Source organism: Prosopis cineraria, unplaced genomic scaffold, assembly GCF_029017545.1.
Source record: "Prosopis cineraria cultivar Desert tree isolate PC_DT_omini unplaced genomic scaffold, ASM2901754v1 PC10, whole genome shotgun sequence".
Lineage (NCBI taxonomy): Eukaryota > Viridiplantae > Streptophyta > Magnoliopsida > Fabales > Fabaceae > Prosopis > Prosopis cineraria.
The window spans coordinates 36,144,095-36,162,427 of record NW_026555341.1 but is presented as its reverse complement, the minus strand read 5'-3'; the positions used below and the strand labels follow the sequence as shown (position 1 = coordinate 36,162,427).

Sequence of the window (18,333 nt, the reverse complement as noted above, 5' to 3'; positions counted from 1 at the left end):
TTACTTATTGGTGGAATGTTATTCACTAAAACATTATTTTTGATCTCAGATATCTTAGCTAAGTTATTCTCTTGTTGACCCTTGAAGACTTTTAGACATGTGGGTGAAAAGTTGATTGAAATTCCTCTTTGATGTTTTATAAATACTTAAGTATTTTTTTTAAAAGTATGATTAGGTATGCCACATCGATTATAGCTAGGGTTTTTATTTTGATATACATCTTTGTTTACTGGTTGAAAAGAGTTTGTGGTTTCTACTTGATACAATATTTTGGTAAAAAATATTATATTGTAGAATTTTTAGAATATCTATTTACAGGGAAAATTCTCCCGAAATTCTATAAGTAATACAACTTTTGTTATAACATATATGATTAATATATTTTAATTTTTGGTATAAATTCAATTATTTCTTAGAAATGAAAAATTTTCTCACTTTAAACTTAAGGGCAGTGTGATATAGTTCACACTTGGTGCTAGTCGTCCTCTACTTTTAGTGTAACATTTTGCTCCAAGAATCCTTATTACTCTATTCTTTCAGTTGTACATTTGCAAATATATTCTCATGGATTTTTTCACTTGATTTTGAAGGGTGAAATGGTGCTTGTTTTATTGCCAATAAAGCTCAAGATCAGATACAACATGGATCCTAGTATCAATGTATCTGGCTATAATAGCTTCCACATTGCTTCTATTTTCTATACGGGTCTTCAATCCTGAAATTACTGATAGATTTGGGCATTTGCATTTAATAATCTCAATTCTTCCATTGGCCCATTTTTACATGTTACTGATAGCATGGGCTTTGACTAAACTAAGCGATGAGATACCTTGGGTGTTTCATGTCCCAGCCAATTTCTACATGTTAATGGAATTAAGAGCTGTAAGCCATCCTTGCGCTATGTCATCAAACAAAAATTGCCATTTTTAAGCCCCATATACTTGTGTTGTCCATTATGATTGGGTTATTCATGATTGGGTCATTTTGATCAGAGACTCCCTTGGCATCTCTAAATTCTCACAAAGATTCGACATGTGTCACACATTTAGCCTAGTTGATTGTTGATTGGAGTTCAAGGCTTAAACGTCTTCCAGATACACCTAGTACTCTCCCTTATCTATGTTTCAGAAGAGAGAGGAACACACTTCAAGATGACAATACTAATTGGAACCTCCCCTTCAAAGTTTTTAAGTTGATGATCATTTTGCCTATTGGACTTGACAAGGATGCAAAGTACTTATTTTGCACTCAACTCTAAGATTTTTGGGTCTACTATATTTTAATTTCTTGGAATGGTTTGGATCCACATCAAGGTACACCTTGTCTACTTTAAATGCTTCTCATCTCCCCTTTGACCTTGACGGAAAGGTCAATCTTTTATGGGGAGGGTAATTTCATGAATTAACCAAATAGTACTTGTGGGGCCCAAGATGAATATGTGGCTTGGGAGGTGGTGCTTCTACATGATACTGTTACTAATAACCAAATGGGAAAGACACGTACGTGATGATAAGGCCATGCATAAGACGAGATTGTCTGTGAAGGGGTGTGGAATTTGTGATTGTGCTTCTCCTCTCTGTTTTTTTTTTTTTTTTATTTTGGGATGCTGCTTCTCTTCTCTGTTGCTTCTTTATCTTTGAGCCTTCCCCTCTGTCTCTTTTCTGATCTGTACCTTTCCTTCTTCTTATAATTCCTTTTTGCAACTTATGTAATTTCCTGTAATTTGACTCTTGATTAAGGATACCTTGAGTTTATTAGTGATGTTCTTGAGATCTTGTTCTGCTTATTTTGTTGAATATGTGACAATTGTCATGAGTCCCACATTGAAAAACCTCACAAGTGGTTAAAAATAGTTCTGCTTATTTAAAATTAATTATTTAAACAATGATTTATTATTCAAAATTTTACAATTAAGTGAAAAACAGAAGTCATTTTGTAAAATTAGCAGTAAGCATATTTTTTATTCTGATTATTTTAAAAACTTAAATAGGGATCTTAAAATTTTTTAGAATTGGCCTTTTTCAAAAATAAAATGAAGCAAACAGGCTTCAATGGTTTGATTTGAGAGATATGGTAGGTTTGAGCTTTGACCTGATCATAGCTTTTTCAAGTAGTTTTGTAATGTAATTAAACCGAATGAGTTGGGTCTAGGTTCTAGTAAAAGAGGCACTAGTCCCTCAATCCTCACAAGAAGATAAACCAAGATTCGACTCTAATTCTCATTTTAAAAAGTTTTTATATTTAGTATCCAAAATAAATATTACCTCCAATATAAAGATACGTACTGTGAGTAACCAAAAAATATGATTCATCTTGATATGTAATTTTTTTCTTTTGAGTAAAATACAATGAACTCCTTTCAAGTTTTTTAAAACTACAAAGATATCCCTTTTTTTAATATACATTTTAGTCCATTTTTTGACATTGTTATAAATATTTCATTTAATAGTTTAAAATAAATTATTATATTAATTAAAATATGTGAAAAAATTTAAAAATTTTAATCTGCCCTCATAGTTTAATGTTATCTCTCCTCCAATTTTAAATAATATTATGGTTATATTTGTATAAATATTTTACAAAATATTAAAATTAATAAAATTGTATTATCTTAAAATTAATAAAATAAATATAAATTATACTAATTAATTTATTCCTCATTATATTATTTTTTGAAAATTATAAAAAAATTTATCTTTGAACAAAAAAATTAATTAGTATCTTTTGAAATATATTCTTTATAAAAATATATTAGGATCAAAAGTAATCATTTTTAAAATTAAACATCATCAACAATTTCCAATTATTTTTATATAATATTGAGTTAAAATAAATTTAAATTTTGAAAGAGAATAGAAAAATTGAAATGATAAGAAATATCTAAAAAGATCACAAAAATAATATAGTGCATGATAACTATAAACAAAAAAATATTATAAAATAAATTTCTTCATTTTTTTTTTCTTAAATGACATATTTTCAAGCTGGGTTTGGCAATGCTTGACTTGATGAGCCCAAATGACTTAAGTAAGGTTGAGTCTACCAAACTTTTAGGCTGCATGCAATGCTCAAACTTATAGGTGTGTGTCTTCAGCCATGTACATTATTACATATTTTTTTCTATTTAAAAATATAAAGTATTTTTAATTAAATTTTGTCTTCCAATAAAATAATTATCTACTTTCAAACGAACTCTATCTTTTCAAATGAATCAAATTTTTTATATTTACCTCTATTAAATATCTTATAATAAATATAAAGTCACTATTAATAGAGGTATTTTTGAAAAAAAGGTAATGATTACACTTTAAAAAACTAAAAATGTCTTATATTTTTAACATTCAATTTTTTAAAAAATATTTTATATTTTTAAATGGAAGGAGTATATTAGATTGTGCTGTGTAGTCTCTAATAGGCTTAAATTCTATTTAAGCCCTCTTAAACCAATCGTGTTAAACATATAGAAAAGGTCTATTTTTGATTCTTGATAATAATATAGACTAGAAAGGAATTGAGTGGTCCAATAACAAAGGAGGTCCAATTCTTGAAAAGGTGAGTCATGGAAAGAAAAATTTGATTTCCTTTTCGTTTAATAAATATGGAGAACACGGATTTCACCTTAGATGAACTGAGATGAATCAATATGACATAGAAATTGGAAAACATAATAAAGCATTTCATGAATTTTGAACTGACATGAAGTATTCATGTCATTTATACTTCAAGAACATCTTCACAAAACATTTTTGGAATCGATGAAATAAAGATACTTCAATGTTCACGCACGCACGCACGCATCAACTTACGAAAATAAGATCCACAAGATATAAAATATAAATCAATTACGAAAGTGTGTGCGAGTGAGAGATCATTTTGGTCCATATAACAATATTACGTGCAATTTTTTTTTTGGGTGAAAAGGAATTCATTAATCATGACGAAAGAAGGCAAAGGTCCAAATAAATCATAGGACCAGTACAGAAAGAGACAAATGAGAGCAAGCAGAAAACAAAATTACATCAGAGTACTGAAAAGAGCGAAAGCCTTTAAAGTATGATCAACAATGATTCTAGCATGGCGTAATGTCTCTTCTGGAGTGAATGTGTTGTCTACAAAGATACCATGATTGCGAGCTGTCCAGAGTTTTTAGCATAAAACACTAACACCAATCTTTCAGGAAATATCCATGCTCTTACTTGTTAGCAGATTTGTAAGCCAATGATGTAGACTACTTCTATAGAAATCAGCATGCATATCATCTGGCAAGATTTTCTTCCAAACTCAAGTGGCTAATTTACAATCCTTGAAAATGTGATCAATAGATTCTTCTACAGCAGGACATAAAAGACAAGATAGATCAGGACTCATTCCTCTTCTATTTCGCTCAACATTTGTGAGAAGCTTTCCTTTTAATAATAGCCATAAGAAAGTTTTAATCCTCTGAGCCATTAGTAATTTCCAGATATATTTCCATTTCTCATCAGAATCATTCTAGTTGGTGTAGTTGGATGCTCTATAGAAGGATTTAATACTACACTTGCCATTGGCAGTGAGTGTCCAGTTGTAGGGAGGGTCACTGCTATTCCCATTGATTTTAATTTGTGCAATATCACTGAGTATATGTGTAGGTAGGATCTGATCAAAAAGCTGCCATCTCCATTAATTCATATGATCCAAATAGTGAGAAATAGGTCTTGCAAGCTCAGAATCAGATAATGTTGTAAAGGCAAGAAGCTTTAATGGACCATAATCTCCCACCCAATAGTCTGACTAGAATTTAATATCCTTTCCATTCTGAGAATTCCATTTGATAAACATTAACATATCCTTCCAAATTTGTGAGATATTTCTCCAAAGGTAGGAGGAATTCCTTCAGTGAACTTCAAGCGAGGATTTTTCAAGAAGTCTGTACTTTCCCTTTAAGACACGTACCCATAATAAGGTTAGTTCAAAGACAATCTTATAAGCTAGCTTGGAGATGAAGGCCTTGTTTTGACTTTCCAGATTAAGTAAGCCACAGCCACCATTTGCCAAGGGCTGATAGAGGTCAGACCATTTGACGAGGCTAATTCCTTTACGATCCTCAGTATGCCCCCAGATAAATTTCCTGATCACTTTCTCAATTGCCTTGCATGTTGAAGTAGGCAAAAGAGAGCTTTGCATTGTGAAGAGCAGGATAGAGTTAAGTATTGATTTTGCAAGAGTTATTCTACCTGCCAGAGAGAGGGAGTGACTCTTCCAACTAGAAAGTTTCTGATGTAATCTTTCTAGGATGTAATTATAGGTACAAGTAGTAACTCGGCCATTGATGAGGGAAACTCCCAAGTAGCGACCCAATGAATCAGTACTCTTGAAACCAAGTTTGTTTTAGATAGAATTCCTCATATTTGAATGAGCATTTCTGGAAAAATATACTTGAGTTTTCGAGTAGCTGACTTTAAGTTTGGAGGAGATACTAAATTGCTGCAGCACTTTAGAAATGACCTCAACTTGAGATTCTGAAGCCTCACTGAATAAAATCAAATCATCCACAGAGAAGAGATGGGATAGTGGGACACCTTTTGTTATCTAACCTGATTGTGCACCAGGTTCCTTTATCTACTTCCGTGACAATTGCTTGTGATAGTCTCTCCATGCAAAGGGCAAAAATATAGGGGGATAGTGGGTCACCATGCCTGATGCCTCTTATAGGAGTGAAGCTGTTTGTGGGTTTCCCATTCTATAGGATCTGCATAGTAGTAAGGGATATGCAGGACATAATTAGGTGCATCAAGTGATTAGGAAATTTTGCATCATTTAAGGTATCCTCTATGAAATCCCACCTTAATTTATCAAAAGCTTTTTCTAGATTAACTTTAATAGCCATCCACCCAATTTTCCTTGATTTTTTCCTCATCGAGTGAACAACCTCTTGGGCAATTATAATATTATCAACTATACTTCTATTCTTGATAAAGCTTGATTGAAAAGGAGCAATAATATCCAGAAGCACATTGCTGATACGATTAGCAATCAGTTTGGTTATGACCTTGTAGATCACAGTACACAAGCTAATAGGATGAAATTCCTTTAAGCACTTAAGGTTATCAATTTTTGGGATGAGGGCAATGAGAGTGCGGTTTAGTAAAGGGTCTAAAGGGTGATCCTGCCAAAGTTCTCTAACCAATGAAAATAAACTTGCACCTATAGTATCCCATTGAGTTTGAAAAAATAGGGCATGTAAACCATCAACACTAGGAGATTTCATTGGCTTCATGTCAAATAAGGCCCTTTTAACTTCCTCAAGAGTAATCATCTAGCTTAAAGCATCAGTTGACAAGTCAGAGATTTGAGGGAACTTACTCGAGATATTGTATGGAGTGAAAATCTCATGATCCAGAGAGTACAATGTTTCAAAATAGTGAAGAGCCATGTTAGAGAGTTCTTGGTCATCTTCTACCTAGTCGCCCTGATGATTTTGCAAGCGTGCTATACGATTTTTCCTTCTGCAGATTAGGGCTTTAGTGTGGAAAAAAGAAGTGTTTCTATCACCCAGCTTCATCCAATCAGTAGACGATTTTGTTGCTAGAGAAGCTCCTCCTGCAGAAATTCATCTTCATAATCCTCCTTTAAATGATCATCCAAATTGAGTAGGAAGTCACAGGAAGGGGATGTTTCAAGTTTCTTTTGTACTCCTAGAATTCATGAGAGTAAGCGCTTTTTCTTCTTAGAAATATTGCCAAATACCCTTTGATTCCATACACAGGCATTGTCCAAGATATTACATGCAATATTGTTCTTAGACTAAATTGTTCAAGTCTGTGCAGGTCTTGACAAATTTGAATTTTCCAAAAGATTGAGAGAGAAGCATACGTTTGTGTATTATGCGCATCAACTTCTATTCAAGTTTGTCTTCTTCACAAAGACTTTTCCTCCTGTGATTGTCTACTATACTACATTGTAATTATAATTATATTGATTTATTCTTATTTTCAAAAATTTAATTTCTTTATAATTGTTCTGAAATAAAACAAAATAAAAAAGAAATGGAAACTGTTTCGTGATTTTAATGAATACCAATAAACTAAACTATCGAAAATAATAGAGTTCATTTTTACTTATGTTATAATATATAGATAAATGGAATCACAGTTCTATATATATATAATCCAACCCCCACTTTTTTTTTGGAGTGTGTCAGCTAGTTACAAAGTTTTAAAAAAATAACGTAACTCCTGAAAGAAATACCATCCACTTTGATGACTTGAGTCTTTAAGGGATAACATATACTTGGAAACAGACTTACATTATAACACTTTCTAACTACACAAAACATATATGTGGCCTCCTGGATTATTTAAGTCGAACATATCACAGAATAAATGTGCTCGTTTCCACTTTGTCTCCAGCCAATTCAATTATGAAGGGCTCTCAAAGTAGCCTTGTGTTTCTTAACTCAATAATGAAGCCTTTATATGTCTTGTGTCTCTCCCTTTTGGCCAATATGCCTTTCCCTGTTTCTTCTCTTTGTTTTGATCTTTCCTACTTGCAAAGCTATCTCTTCATTGGGAAATGAGACTGACAACTTGTCCTTGCTCAAATTCAAGGAATCAATATCCGACTATCTACACCATGTCTTGGACTCTTGGAATACTTCTAATCACTTCTACAACTGGTACGAAGTCACTTGTGACCACAAGCATCACAGAGTTACAGAGCTGTGGTTAAATGGATATGGCTTGCGTGGATCTATAACTCCACATATCAGCAATCTCTCCTTCGTAAGAGTCATTGTTCTTGACAACAATATGTTGCACGGAGAAATCCCACAAGAATTTAGTCATTTGTTTCGGCTGCAAACACTTTTCATTGGCAACAATACACTCGGTGGGACATTTTCTATCAACATCACAAGTTTCTCTGAACTCAGTAACTTATCATTTGGTGGACATAATCTTAGTGACAGGATATCGATGGAGATTGGCTATCTCCATAAGCTTAAAAGGTTACATCTAGTTAAAAACGACTTTAGTGGGCAAATCCCAATGTCTATGTGGAATCTTTCTTCCCTTACTCTTCTTCCAATTGGGGAAAATAACTTGAAGGGGAGTATGCCTGAAGAAATAGGCTTTCTACAAAAATTAAGAATTTTTTATATAAGCAGGAACAAGCTTTCTGGTGCAATTCCTTTTTGTCCGTACAATTTGTCATCTCTCATTGTACTTGATGTTGAAGGTAATCAAATTAATGGTTCTCTCCCAGCCAACATGTTCATCAACCTCCCTAATCTCTAAGCATTTTATATTGTGTTAAATAAATTCTTAGGTCCTATCCTAACATCTATTGTAAATGCGACAACACTTGTGAAAATCTCTATAGGAGGAAATAACTTTGCAAGGAAAATTCCAAATCTTGGAAATTTTCACAACCTTTCAATTCTGGAGCTTGATAACAATAGTTTAGGAAGCAATTCATCTAAAGACTGAGAGTTTCTAAATTCATTGAGTAACTGTAGTAAGTTAAATTCGCTAGTATTGGTATAAAATAGTTTTGGGGGCTAGTCACCAAATACCATAGGAATTTTGTCCACTTCAACCCAGAATGCCCATGCTCACACAGAATCAAATATTTAGAAAAATCCCTGCGGCCTTAGGAAATCTCATTAACCTGACGGTGCAAGTAATGGAGGCGAATTATTTCACTGGCGTCATCCCAATTATGTTCGGGAAGTTTCAAAAGATGCAATACTTTTCTATGTCTGAGAATGAATTTTCTGGAGAAATAACACAATAGGCAATCTCACTCGACTATTTCACCTAAATTTGTCACATAACAAGTTAGAAGGCCAAGTTCCTCCACGTACTGGGAATTGTGAAAGCTTACAATTCCTTGGTTTGTCACAAAACAATTTTAGTAGAGCTATACCAGTCTAGATAATGAGCCTTTCATCTTTATCAATTTTACTGAACTTGTCATACAATTCTTTCAGTTGTGATCTCCCCAAGGAGGTAGGAAGGTTAAAAAATGTTGATCAATTGGTTGTCTCACACAATCGTCTGTTTGGAAATATTCCTCATCCATCGAAGATTGCTAAAGCCTGGAGCATCTCTTGTTGCAAGGGAATTTCTTTCAAGAAACAATCCCCTTATCTTTGGCTTCATTAAAAGGTCTAAGATATCTAGGCTTGTCACAAAATAACTTGTCTGGATCAATTCCAAAAGGCATGCAAGATATCACTTCTTTGACGTACCTAAATGTTCCCTCAACATGCTTGAAGGGGAGGTACCAAGCAAAGGTGTCTTTAGCAATGCAAGTGTAGTATCACTGATGGGGAATAAGAAGTTTTATGGAGGCATTTCAATGGCAGGACTCCTAACTTGCCCTCTCAAATCTGTGGGAGAAAGAAAACATCCTAATTGCAAGATGATAGTATTAGTATGTAGTGTGACTACATTTCTTCTTCTATTATCTATTGTTGCTATTTATCATCTGAGGAACAGAAGCAAGAAATCTTTAGATTCACCATCAATTGACATGCTTTCAAATTATCATATCAAAAGTTACACAATGCTACTGATGGGTTCTCTATTTGATAGAATATAGGAGTGATGGCTTTGTATATAAAAGCCGATTGGAATCTGAAGAAGTTGCTATAAAGATAATCAACCTTCAAATCAGGAAGCCCAGAAGAGCTTTGTAGTTGAATATAGTGTGTGTTTAGTTTTCAGTTTGCCAAAAGTTCATTGAATGAAAGTTCATTTGGTAGAAGTTAATTTAGTGAAAGTCAGTTATTATAATGAAATTTGTATTTGAATACATTTTTTTTAAAAGTCAATTTGATACACTAAAAGTTATTTGATTTTTCATAGTGAAATATGCTTTTGAATATATAATTACCAAAAAAATATTGATTTATGATGATTTGTAATTTTTATTATGTAAATGTAACATATTTGAAATATTTAAAAAATGTGATAAAGATTTTAAATGACATAAATTTTGATCCATAATGCTAAAAATTTGATCTCTAGTTATTTATATTTTTTTAATTTGTAATTTTAGAAAATGTGATAAAAATTTGTAATTTTTATTATACATTAATGCTAAAAACTAACATAATTAATTATTCAATTTATAATGTTAAAAACTTGATACCTAATTATTATTATTGAAATAATAATTATATTTTTAATGAATTAACTATTTTTCAAAGAAAAGAATAAGAAATTTAATTCGAGGTAATACGGTCAAATAACATCTTACTTTTTAAATTTACTTTTCAAAAAATTAAATATTTATATTTCAGAAATTTACTTTCAGTTATTGTTTGAATGTACTTTTAGGATATGCTTTTTTACAAAATATTTTACCCAAACAATTTTCAGCTTTTTGAAAGTAAAATTTTTCTTTCTAAATTTAAAAAGTAAGAAAACCAAATGGATTCATAATGTACTTAAAAATACAAGGCATCAAAATTTGGTAAAGATTTTAAAATGTTACTCCAGTATTGATTACAAGAGACAAGAATTCAAAGCTTTAGTCTAAGAGTATATGGTGAATGGGAGCTTGGAAAAATGGTTGCATCCTAATCCTAATAACACAGAAAATGCAGAGTATGATCCAAGAAATTTACTCCTTGATCAAATACTGAATGTTCTCATTGATGTTTCTTCTGCTTTACACTATCTTCACTATGAATGTGAGCAACCTCTTGTTCATTTGATATAAAGCCAAGTAATATCCTTCTCGATGGCAACATGGTTGATCATCTGAGTGATTTTGGAATAACAAGTCTACTCTCAATTGTTGAAGGCAATTCTAATAAGCAAAGCAACACAATTGGAATCAAGGGTACAGTTGGCTACGTTCCTCCAGGTACCATTTAATAATTTTTTGGCCTTGAAAACATGTAAGTTTTTTTTTTTTTTGAAAAAGGCTTGTCCTTTTTTATTTATATTTATATTTGATGATTTTACATGAGAAATAACAAACTTATACTGTTTTAGAATATGGAATGGGTTTTGAGGTATCAAGACAAGGTGAAATGTACAGCTTTGGCATTCTTGTTTTAGAGATGTTGACGGATAGAAGACTCATGGAAGATATGTTTAAAGATGGTCAAAATATCCATGAATACGTGAAAAGGGCATTTCCTGATAAGCTTTTGCAAATTGTGAACCCTACTATTTTCTCTAGAAAATTAGAACATGTAGTGGCAGCATCACGAGAATCATCAGAGAGAACATATATAACAATGATCCATCCAAACGTAGAGAAATACTTAATTTCTTGATTAGGATTGGACTTGTTTGTTCAATGGAATTGCCACATGAAAGGATGAGTGGGATGGATGTCATCAAGGAACTAAGTCTTATCAGAAGAAGTTATTTTCCTTATAGAGAGAATAGTAGTAGAGGCTAAAAGATTGCATAATGAAGGATTGTCATTGTCCACGTGGCCGCCCCATAATCAGTTTGTGCGTGCTTTAGATGTTTCATCACTTATATGTTTATGCTTTTGTATTTCGTAATCTCCCTTACATTCAAACTTTTGGAGTTGCTTTAATTTGCTCAATTTGTTTTTCCTAGTATATATTTATATTATATCGGCGTGGTATTGCAGAGTAATTCCATCTTTTCTTAAAGCACGATGATTTTTTTTTTTCTTCACAACTTAGGTTGATGGAATTCATAGCATATCTTATGATTAATTTTGTTGGGGGACAGCCTTTATATCAGTTTATTCATATGGTTAAAAACTGTATGTCTATTGTGCATCTAAGATCGGCTTTTGGGAATGGTTAATAATCATAATTTTTTATTGAAACATTTTATTAAAAAATGTAGAGTATCTCATATTCTTGAATTAATATAATGGAAATTCATTTTATAAAAAAAAATTATTTTTTAATAGAAATTTTCTCCTCAATTTCTCACACAACCAACGTGAACTGGTTCAAACAATAATAGAAATGAGAGCTAGACTGCTATTGATTGAGGGAGCACCACGTTATGACAACAAAAGTTTGACATTCCTTGCCTCAAGTTATGAATTATGACTTTCACCAGCCTCAAGTTAATCTGCTGCAATCCTTGCCAAGTTGCCTTCCTATATATGCGTATTATTGTATACACTGTTAGTCATGGAATGGTAATTATTTGATTTTTCACCTAAAATATCTGTTTCTCTCTGTTACCGAAGATTTCTTTCTTTTTTTTTTTTTTGCGAGATTCTATCAACAGTTAAATAAAAAAAAAAAGATTACCAATATACTGCACCTCGGGAAGTATAGGGACCAATATACCGGGTGCATCTGCAGAGCTCATTAGGGTAATGAGATGTGAATTACTTAGATTAATTTAGATAATTTGAATAGTCTAAATTTAAAATATTATTTTATATTTATTAAAAAAATTATAAAAATTATAAATTTTTTTTTCATAAATTTTAGGAAAAATTAGTTATTTAATTCTTTAACTTTCAACTCAATTATAATTTAATTTTTTCAATTTAACTCATCGTAACTCAATTATTTAAGTTTGGTCCGTTTAAAACCTCCATCCTTGCCGTTAATAAATCAGACTAAATGTTGTTTATGTATATTAACTCTATTAATTGTTACTTATGTGGCAACTATATCAGCACCATCTTATATTTACGTGACAACTAATTAAAAATAAAAATATTGAAATGCAAAATCAAATATGAAAATCTGAAGGAAAAAAATAAGAAAAAATTACAATCAGGTCCCACAGAAGAAATACAACCAGGTCTCACAAAATAGAGAAATTATTTTGTAGTCGATTGGTCCTTTGGCATGAATAATTTTGTAAATAAAATTTCTCATTTGCCCTGACTAGATTAAAAGGAAAGAACAAACAAAGAGAAACCATTTTCACGCAGTGGAGGTAAAAAGTTGAGCTCTCACGATCGTCTTTGAAAAAGTGAGCCAAGTATGATCATTTTGTAGCTAAAATGTGAACCCACGGTTATCCTCCCATCCCATATTGCTGCATCTTTAATCTTCTAAGTGTGTTCGGTGTTTGCGACTGTAGGAGTTCACCAAGTAAGAAAAAACTAGCTTCGACCTTTAGTTTTACTGTTACGGTGACCGCACTAAACAAGTTAAATGATGAGACTAGTTTGCATATGTTCTTTGCTAATCATTTAATTCAGTCTTTTATTGTTTGTTAGTCAAATAAAGCCATATGGGTTGTCTTTTTCTCTCCTTATGTGGTATGTATGTGGTGAGCAATTAGAGGCTTACATCTATAATGGTGTACTCGAGATCATAAGGCCACTTGGTTGAGTTAATAAATTTGTTATCAAATGGCAAGGTATGTTGTTTATAGCCTAATCGTACGTTGTCCATATGCTATGAGTAGTTGTCAATATGTTCTGTGTGGTTTAGGTTGAGCTCATAAATCTATTATGAAATGACAAGATGTGTTGTTAATAGTCTAAGCATAAATTGTCAATATGCTATGAGTAGTTGTCAATGTTCTATGTGATTCAGGTTGAGCAGATAAATCTATTATGAAATGGCAATATGTGTTTTTAATAACTTAAATGTAAGTTGTCAATATGCCACTTTAGGTTAATGTAAAGTGGAGGTAGTAGATCGTGATGCTTGCCTCTACTTCAATAAGTGGTGGCCCTAGCTATTTAGGCATATTATAAAGTGTCATACCAAAAGTATTGTTTTACTGTCACATACTTTTCCTTCATATTGTTCATTTGTTCTTACATGCTTTTCTTACTTTGTAGATAAAGATTGAGGGCAATCTCTTGTGTTAGTAGATTTCCTAAGAGGCAATATTGATGCTCTTATTGCTTCTGAGATCGTGACAATCCCTACTATTAAGATCATAGTTAGAGAGATTGAACAAGACGATGAGGCCTCATCACAGGTCTCGTCTTAAAGAAACCAAAGCTAAAGAGAAGCCAATACCTTAGTCGAGTAAGTAAGGGGGAGGAAGTTGATAAAAGGAAAAAGGCCATGTCTCTTTCAATTGCTCTAGAGCCCAAGAGAAGGAAAAGGACATCATCCCCCTTGGTGGCCTCCAAGTAGCCTCCTCTTCTACTTCATTCGACTGAATCCAGTGTTAAAAAGGACGATCTCTCACAAAAACATCCTCGCTAAGTGATTTTGTCAAAAAATTCAAAGGATGGCGAAGCAAGCCCTCTTCTGCTCAATGGGTTAGAGGCTCAAAGTTCTCTAGAAGCCCCTATAGATCCTCTAGTAACTGCCTTTACTACAGTCCTTAAGGTAACTCATGGTTTGGAAGGTTAAACAGTCCCTGTTGAATATCAAGAAGTTACATCTATCATGGCCTTAAGGGTGACTGGTGACTTAGAGGGTCTCAGGGCTCTTGTAAAGCTCAAGAGCCTGCTTCCACTACGGCCCTAGAGGCAACTCCTATTATTACTCTAAAGGGAGGTGCTGGGCCCTTGAATTATGAGATACCTGTTGTGGAGCAATCCGGGCCTGTTGACGCTAGCATAGCAACTGTTGATCCTCTATTTAAGGGTCTTCATCAGTCCCCTTAGCCTTCAATCCTGGTATAGCTAAACCTAATGAGTTTGAGCTAACTGCTCCTGTGGGTTGAGTTAAAAAGGCTTTGCGCTTTGCACTCATCCTTTACTCCATAGATAAGGCAAGGCTGTGGTAGACCTGAATCAAGTATGTTTCTGCTCTTGGTTTATTTATTTATTTTTTTCATTACTCTATTGACTAATTATTTGTGTTTCTCTAGTTGATCTCAATGATGGCGGCCCCCGTTGACACTCTTTTAACCCATCTCTGTATTTTTGATAAGAGGTTGTTTGGGATGCTTGGAAGGCCATTCAATTCCATCTGAGTCAAAACCCTCTGTTACTCTTTGAATAAGGTTATGAAGAGCTTCTTCAAACTGTGTCAGTCATAGAAAAAGCCCCTTCCCTACTCGAGTTAGAGCTCCTTCATCAGTACCTTTCAGACTGTTATGGCACCATCAATTATTGTCATATGGAGCTCTCATCCTTGACAGACTACCTTTAGAAGAACTGGAATGTTAGGGATGAGTATAGCGATGCTATGGCTCAGGTGATTGTTGCCAATGATCGAGTTAGGGAGATTCCATGTGTAGTCCATCTCAATTCGTTACGGATTAAGTTAGCTAACCTGAGACAACAACTAGCAGCTGTTAAAGAGGAGTTGGCATGAGCTGAAGAGGGTAATGCTAAGTCTGAGCTAGAGGCCACTACCAAGGTATTAGATGAGGCACGGGCCATATCTGAAGGAAAGATTCATCTTCTAGCTGAATTAGATATAACCCTTGGTCGGTACTAGTTGTTAATTGCTGAGTTAGACGCAGTACTGGAAGTGTGGGACACCTTTTGTGCTTATAGTATAGAATGATTCTTGTTACCTTTTGTATCAGACTTATATAAATATACATTATTTTCTTCTCAAAATTATTGTTTTCTTTGTGTATCTTGAGGCCACTCTAAGCCTTAGGTCTTTGTACCTATTTATTTGTCTTGAGGCCGTTCTAGGCCTCTAACCCTTGTGCTTAGTTATTGTGAGGGCCAATATATCTTTAAGTATTTCTTGTTTATAGCCCATATGTGTGGAATCTTGTCAAGACTAGATAACCAATATATATTTCCTTCAAGTACTTTGCTAATTTTGAACAATCTTTCCTAATTAGGTGAAAATTTACCAAGTGTCTGGTCCTTAGTACCAGGTGGTAAAATGAGTTTCCACATAAGTTCACCCGTTAAAATTGCTTCTTTTTTATCCTTTTATTATATATTTTTTAAAATTTCTTTCTTCTAGGAGATCATATGCTTGCAAATGCATTTTATCTAACTGAATTAATTTGTTCATCATGGCTTCGTTATATTCCTTTAAGGATCTTCATATGTTGCTAGCAACATGTAATGAAGGGACCATTACTTACATTAGTAATATGGCCTCATGCTTATATGTTAACAAATACCGACTCGTGCCAATGGCTTCTCTCTTTAAAGTTTTGTAAGCCTACGATGCTTCAAGAAGTCACATGTGCCATTCTCTAGGATTTTCCTTGATTGTTTTCTTTTAAATTCCCAGGATTACATTATTAGAAGCTTTAGCTTATTTGTTTTCCTGAAGATAATATGGTGAATATGTTAATAATCTAATCCTACCATCTTTGATAAAGGCCTTAAAGCTACTTCCAGTGAATATGGTCCCTTAATCTGTCGTGATTGTTTGAGGAATCCTAAAACAAAATACAATTTGTTTGCATACAAAATTAATCATATCATCTCACTCGACTTTCTTCATAAGAACAGCCTCTACCAATTTTGTGAAATAATTTATGGCCACTACGACATAAGAGTAGACTTTAGAGGATGCCAGATAAATTTTTCCTATTATATCCATAGCCTACCCTTTGAAAGGCCATGGTTTAATGATGGGATTCATGTCTGATACTGGTATTCATTGTATTGGCCTGTGAGTCTGGCATTTCCTATGCTCTTAGTGTATTCAATGAAATCTTCAATCATTGATGGCCAGTAATATCCATATACACACACCATCCATTGCATTTTGGCCCTGACTGATGGGCCCTGCACACTCCTCTATGTACTTGTCTGAAAACCTCCATGTATTCAGTAAATGCTAAATATTTAAGTAATAACCCATCGAGGCCTTTCCTATATAACTCTTCTCCAATTAAAATGAAGTATTGGGTGTGTATCCTAATTCTGTACGAATATCATTAGCTAGGATTATGTAAATAACTTTTGAAGTCATCTCGCCAATCTTGGGCTAACTCTTATGAGACCATACTATATTGTACTATCAAACCTCATTGAAATATTGAAGGATGCTCTTTCATTCTACTACAATTACTTTTGTTGTAAGTTCTGGTGAAAGTCTTAGCCTGATATTATTTGTGCTAACTCATTGGCCTCCCAATTCTGGTCCTGAGGAATATGTATTAGTGTTACTTCCTCAAATTCTTCCAAAATCTAAGAGGCTAGAGGCTCTGCATAGTTCATTACTAGAGCTAGGCTCATATACTTTTACTCACCAGTTAATTGTTTAATAAGGAGTTGGGAGTCTCCTTTTATGACTACCTTATGGGCCATCGATTTCTGAAGGATTTTGAGGCTTGTGAGTACTGCTTTATTTAGCTTTGTTGTTAGTACACTCAAAGTTTGACTGAAGAGATAATATAGTTTTTATGCTCATAGGAGATGTTATTACCACCCTATCCCTAGATACTTGTTCTATGCTAAACCCATCGAACTTAAGCACCTAAGGCCCTGCATTTACTAAGAACACGGGTAATTCTTTTTCATCTTTGAGTAGCCTGGCTGAAGGATGATTAGTTAGGAAATTTGCTAATGCTTGGCCCTTTACTAATTTTTAAGACAGAAATATTAATGAAAATTCACCCAAGGCCAGGCTCCATTTCCCTATTCAGCATGTGCTTAATTAAGTCAGAATATGAAGCCATATACATAACTGCATTTATTATATAATGTCTTAATTTGGTACAAACATAATATAATGCTAAATATGATATCTCTACAAGTGAGTATCTAGTCTCTTGAGAGCTAAACACTTACTCAAATAAGAAACTGCTTGCTCACACACCCTATCTACAATTTAGGCTAACATACAACCTATGAACATGGTAGTGGAAGCTAAATACAAAATGAATGGTATATTCTTCCTCGTGGCCACTAAGACTGAGGGCTTTGTTAAATGTTCTTTGATTTTATCAAAGGCCTCCTGATTATGTTTGGTCCAGATGAATTCCTCGACATTCTTAAATTTTAAAAGTTAGAGAATTCCTTTGTTTTATCCGCCAAATTTGGAATGAAACACTTGAGCTAATTAACTTGGCTTAGGAATCTTTATAGCTCTTGTTTGTTCCTTTTCGCCTTTGTTTCCAAGATAGCTCGTACTTTATTTTGGTCTACTTCAATTCCTCTTTTGTGGACTAAGAATCCAAGGAAGTTACTTATAGTCACACCAAACGCACATTTAAGTGGATTTAATTTAAGGCCTACTTCCCTCATTTAATAAAACCTCTTCCTCAAATGTTTAATATGATCTTGTGCTTTTTTTGATTTAATTATTATATCATTTATATACAAGTTTAGGTATTTTCCTATCATATTATGAAAGATGGCATTCATAGCTCACTGATAGGTAGCCATAGTATTTTTAAGTCTGAAAGGTATACCACTCATTCAAATGTTCCAATAGAGCCTTGGTACCTAAAAGTAATTTTGTGAATGTCTTCTTTCATAATGAATATTTGGTTATACCCTAAAAAATATTTCATAAATGATAATAGTGCATTCAAA

At 33.2% G+C, this 18,333-nt stretch overlaps 2 protein-coding genes across 2 annotated transcripts; both read left to right on the top strand.

The window, feature by feature from the left end:
- Positions 1-7,454: 7,454 nt before the first annotated feature.
- LOC129322608 (putative receptor-like protein kinase At3g47110) lies at positions 7,455-8,465 on the top strand. The gene is made up of 2 exons (XM_054968901.1): positions 7,455-8,214; positions 8,359-8,465. Exons 1-2 carry the CDS (start codon positions 7,455-7,457, stop codon positions 8,463-8,465), a joined length of 867 nt encoding a protein of 288 aa, XP_054824876.1.
- Positions 8,466-10,530: 2,065 nt separating this feature from the next.
- LOC129322607 (probable LRR receptor-like serine/threonine-protein kinase At3g47570) lies at positions 10,531-14,529 on the top strand. Its single transcript, XM_054968899.1, has 5 exons — positions 10,531-10,678; positions 10,792-10,854; positions 10,986-11,152; positions 14,147-14,248; positions 14,347-14,529. Exons 1-5 carry the CDS (start codon positions 10,531-10,533, stop codon positions 14,527-14,529), a joined length of 663 nt encoding a protein of 220 aa, XP_054824874.1.
- The last annotated feature ends 3,804 nt before the right edge of the window (positions 14,530-18,333 follow it).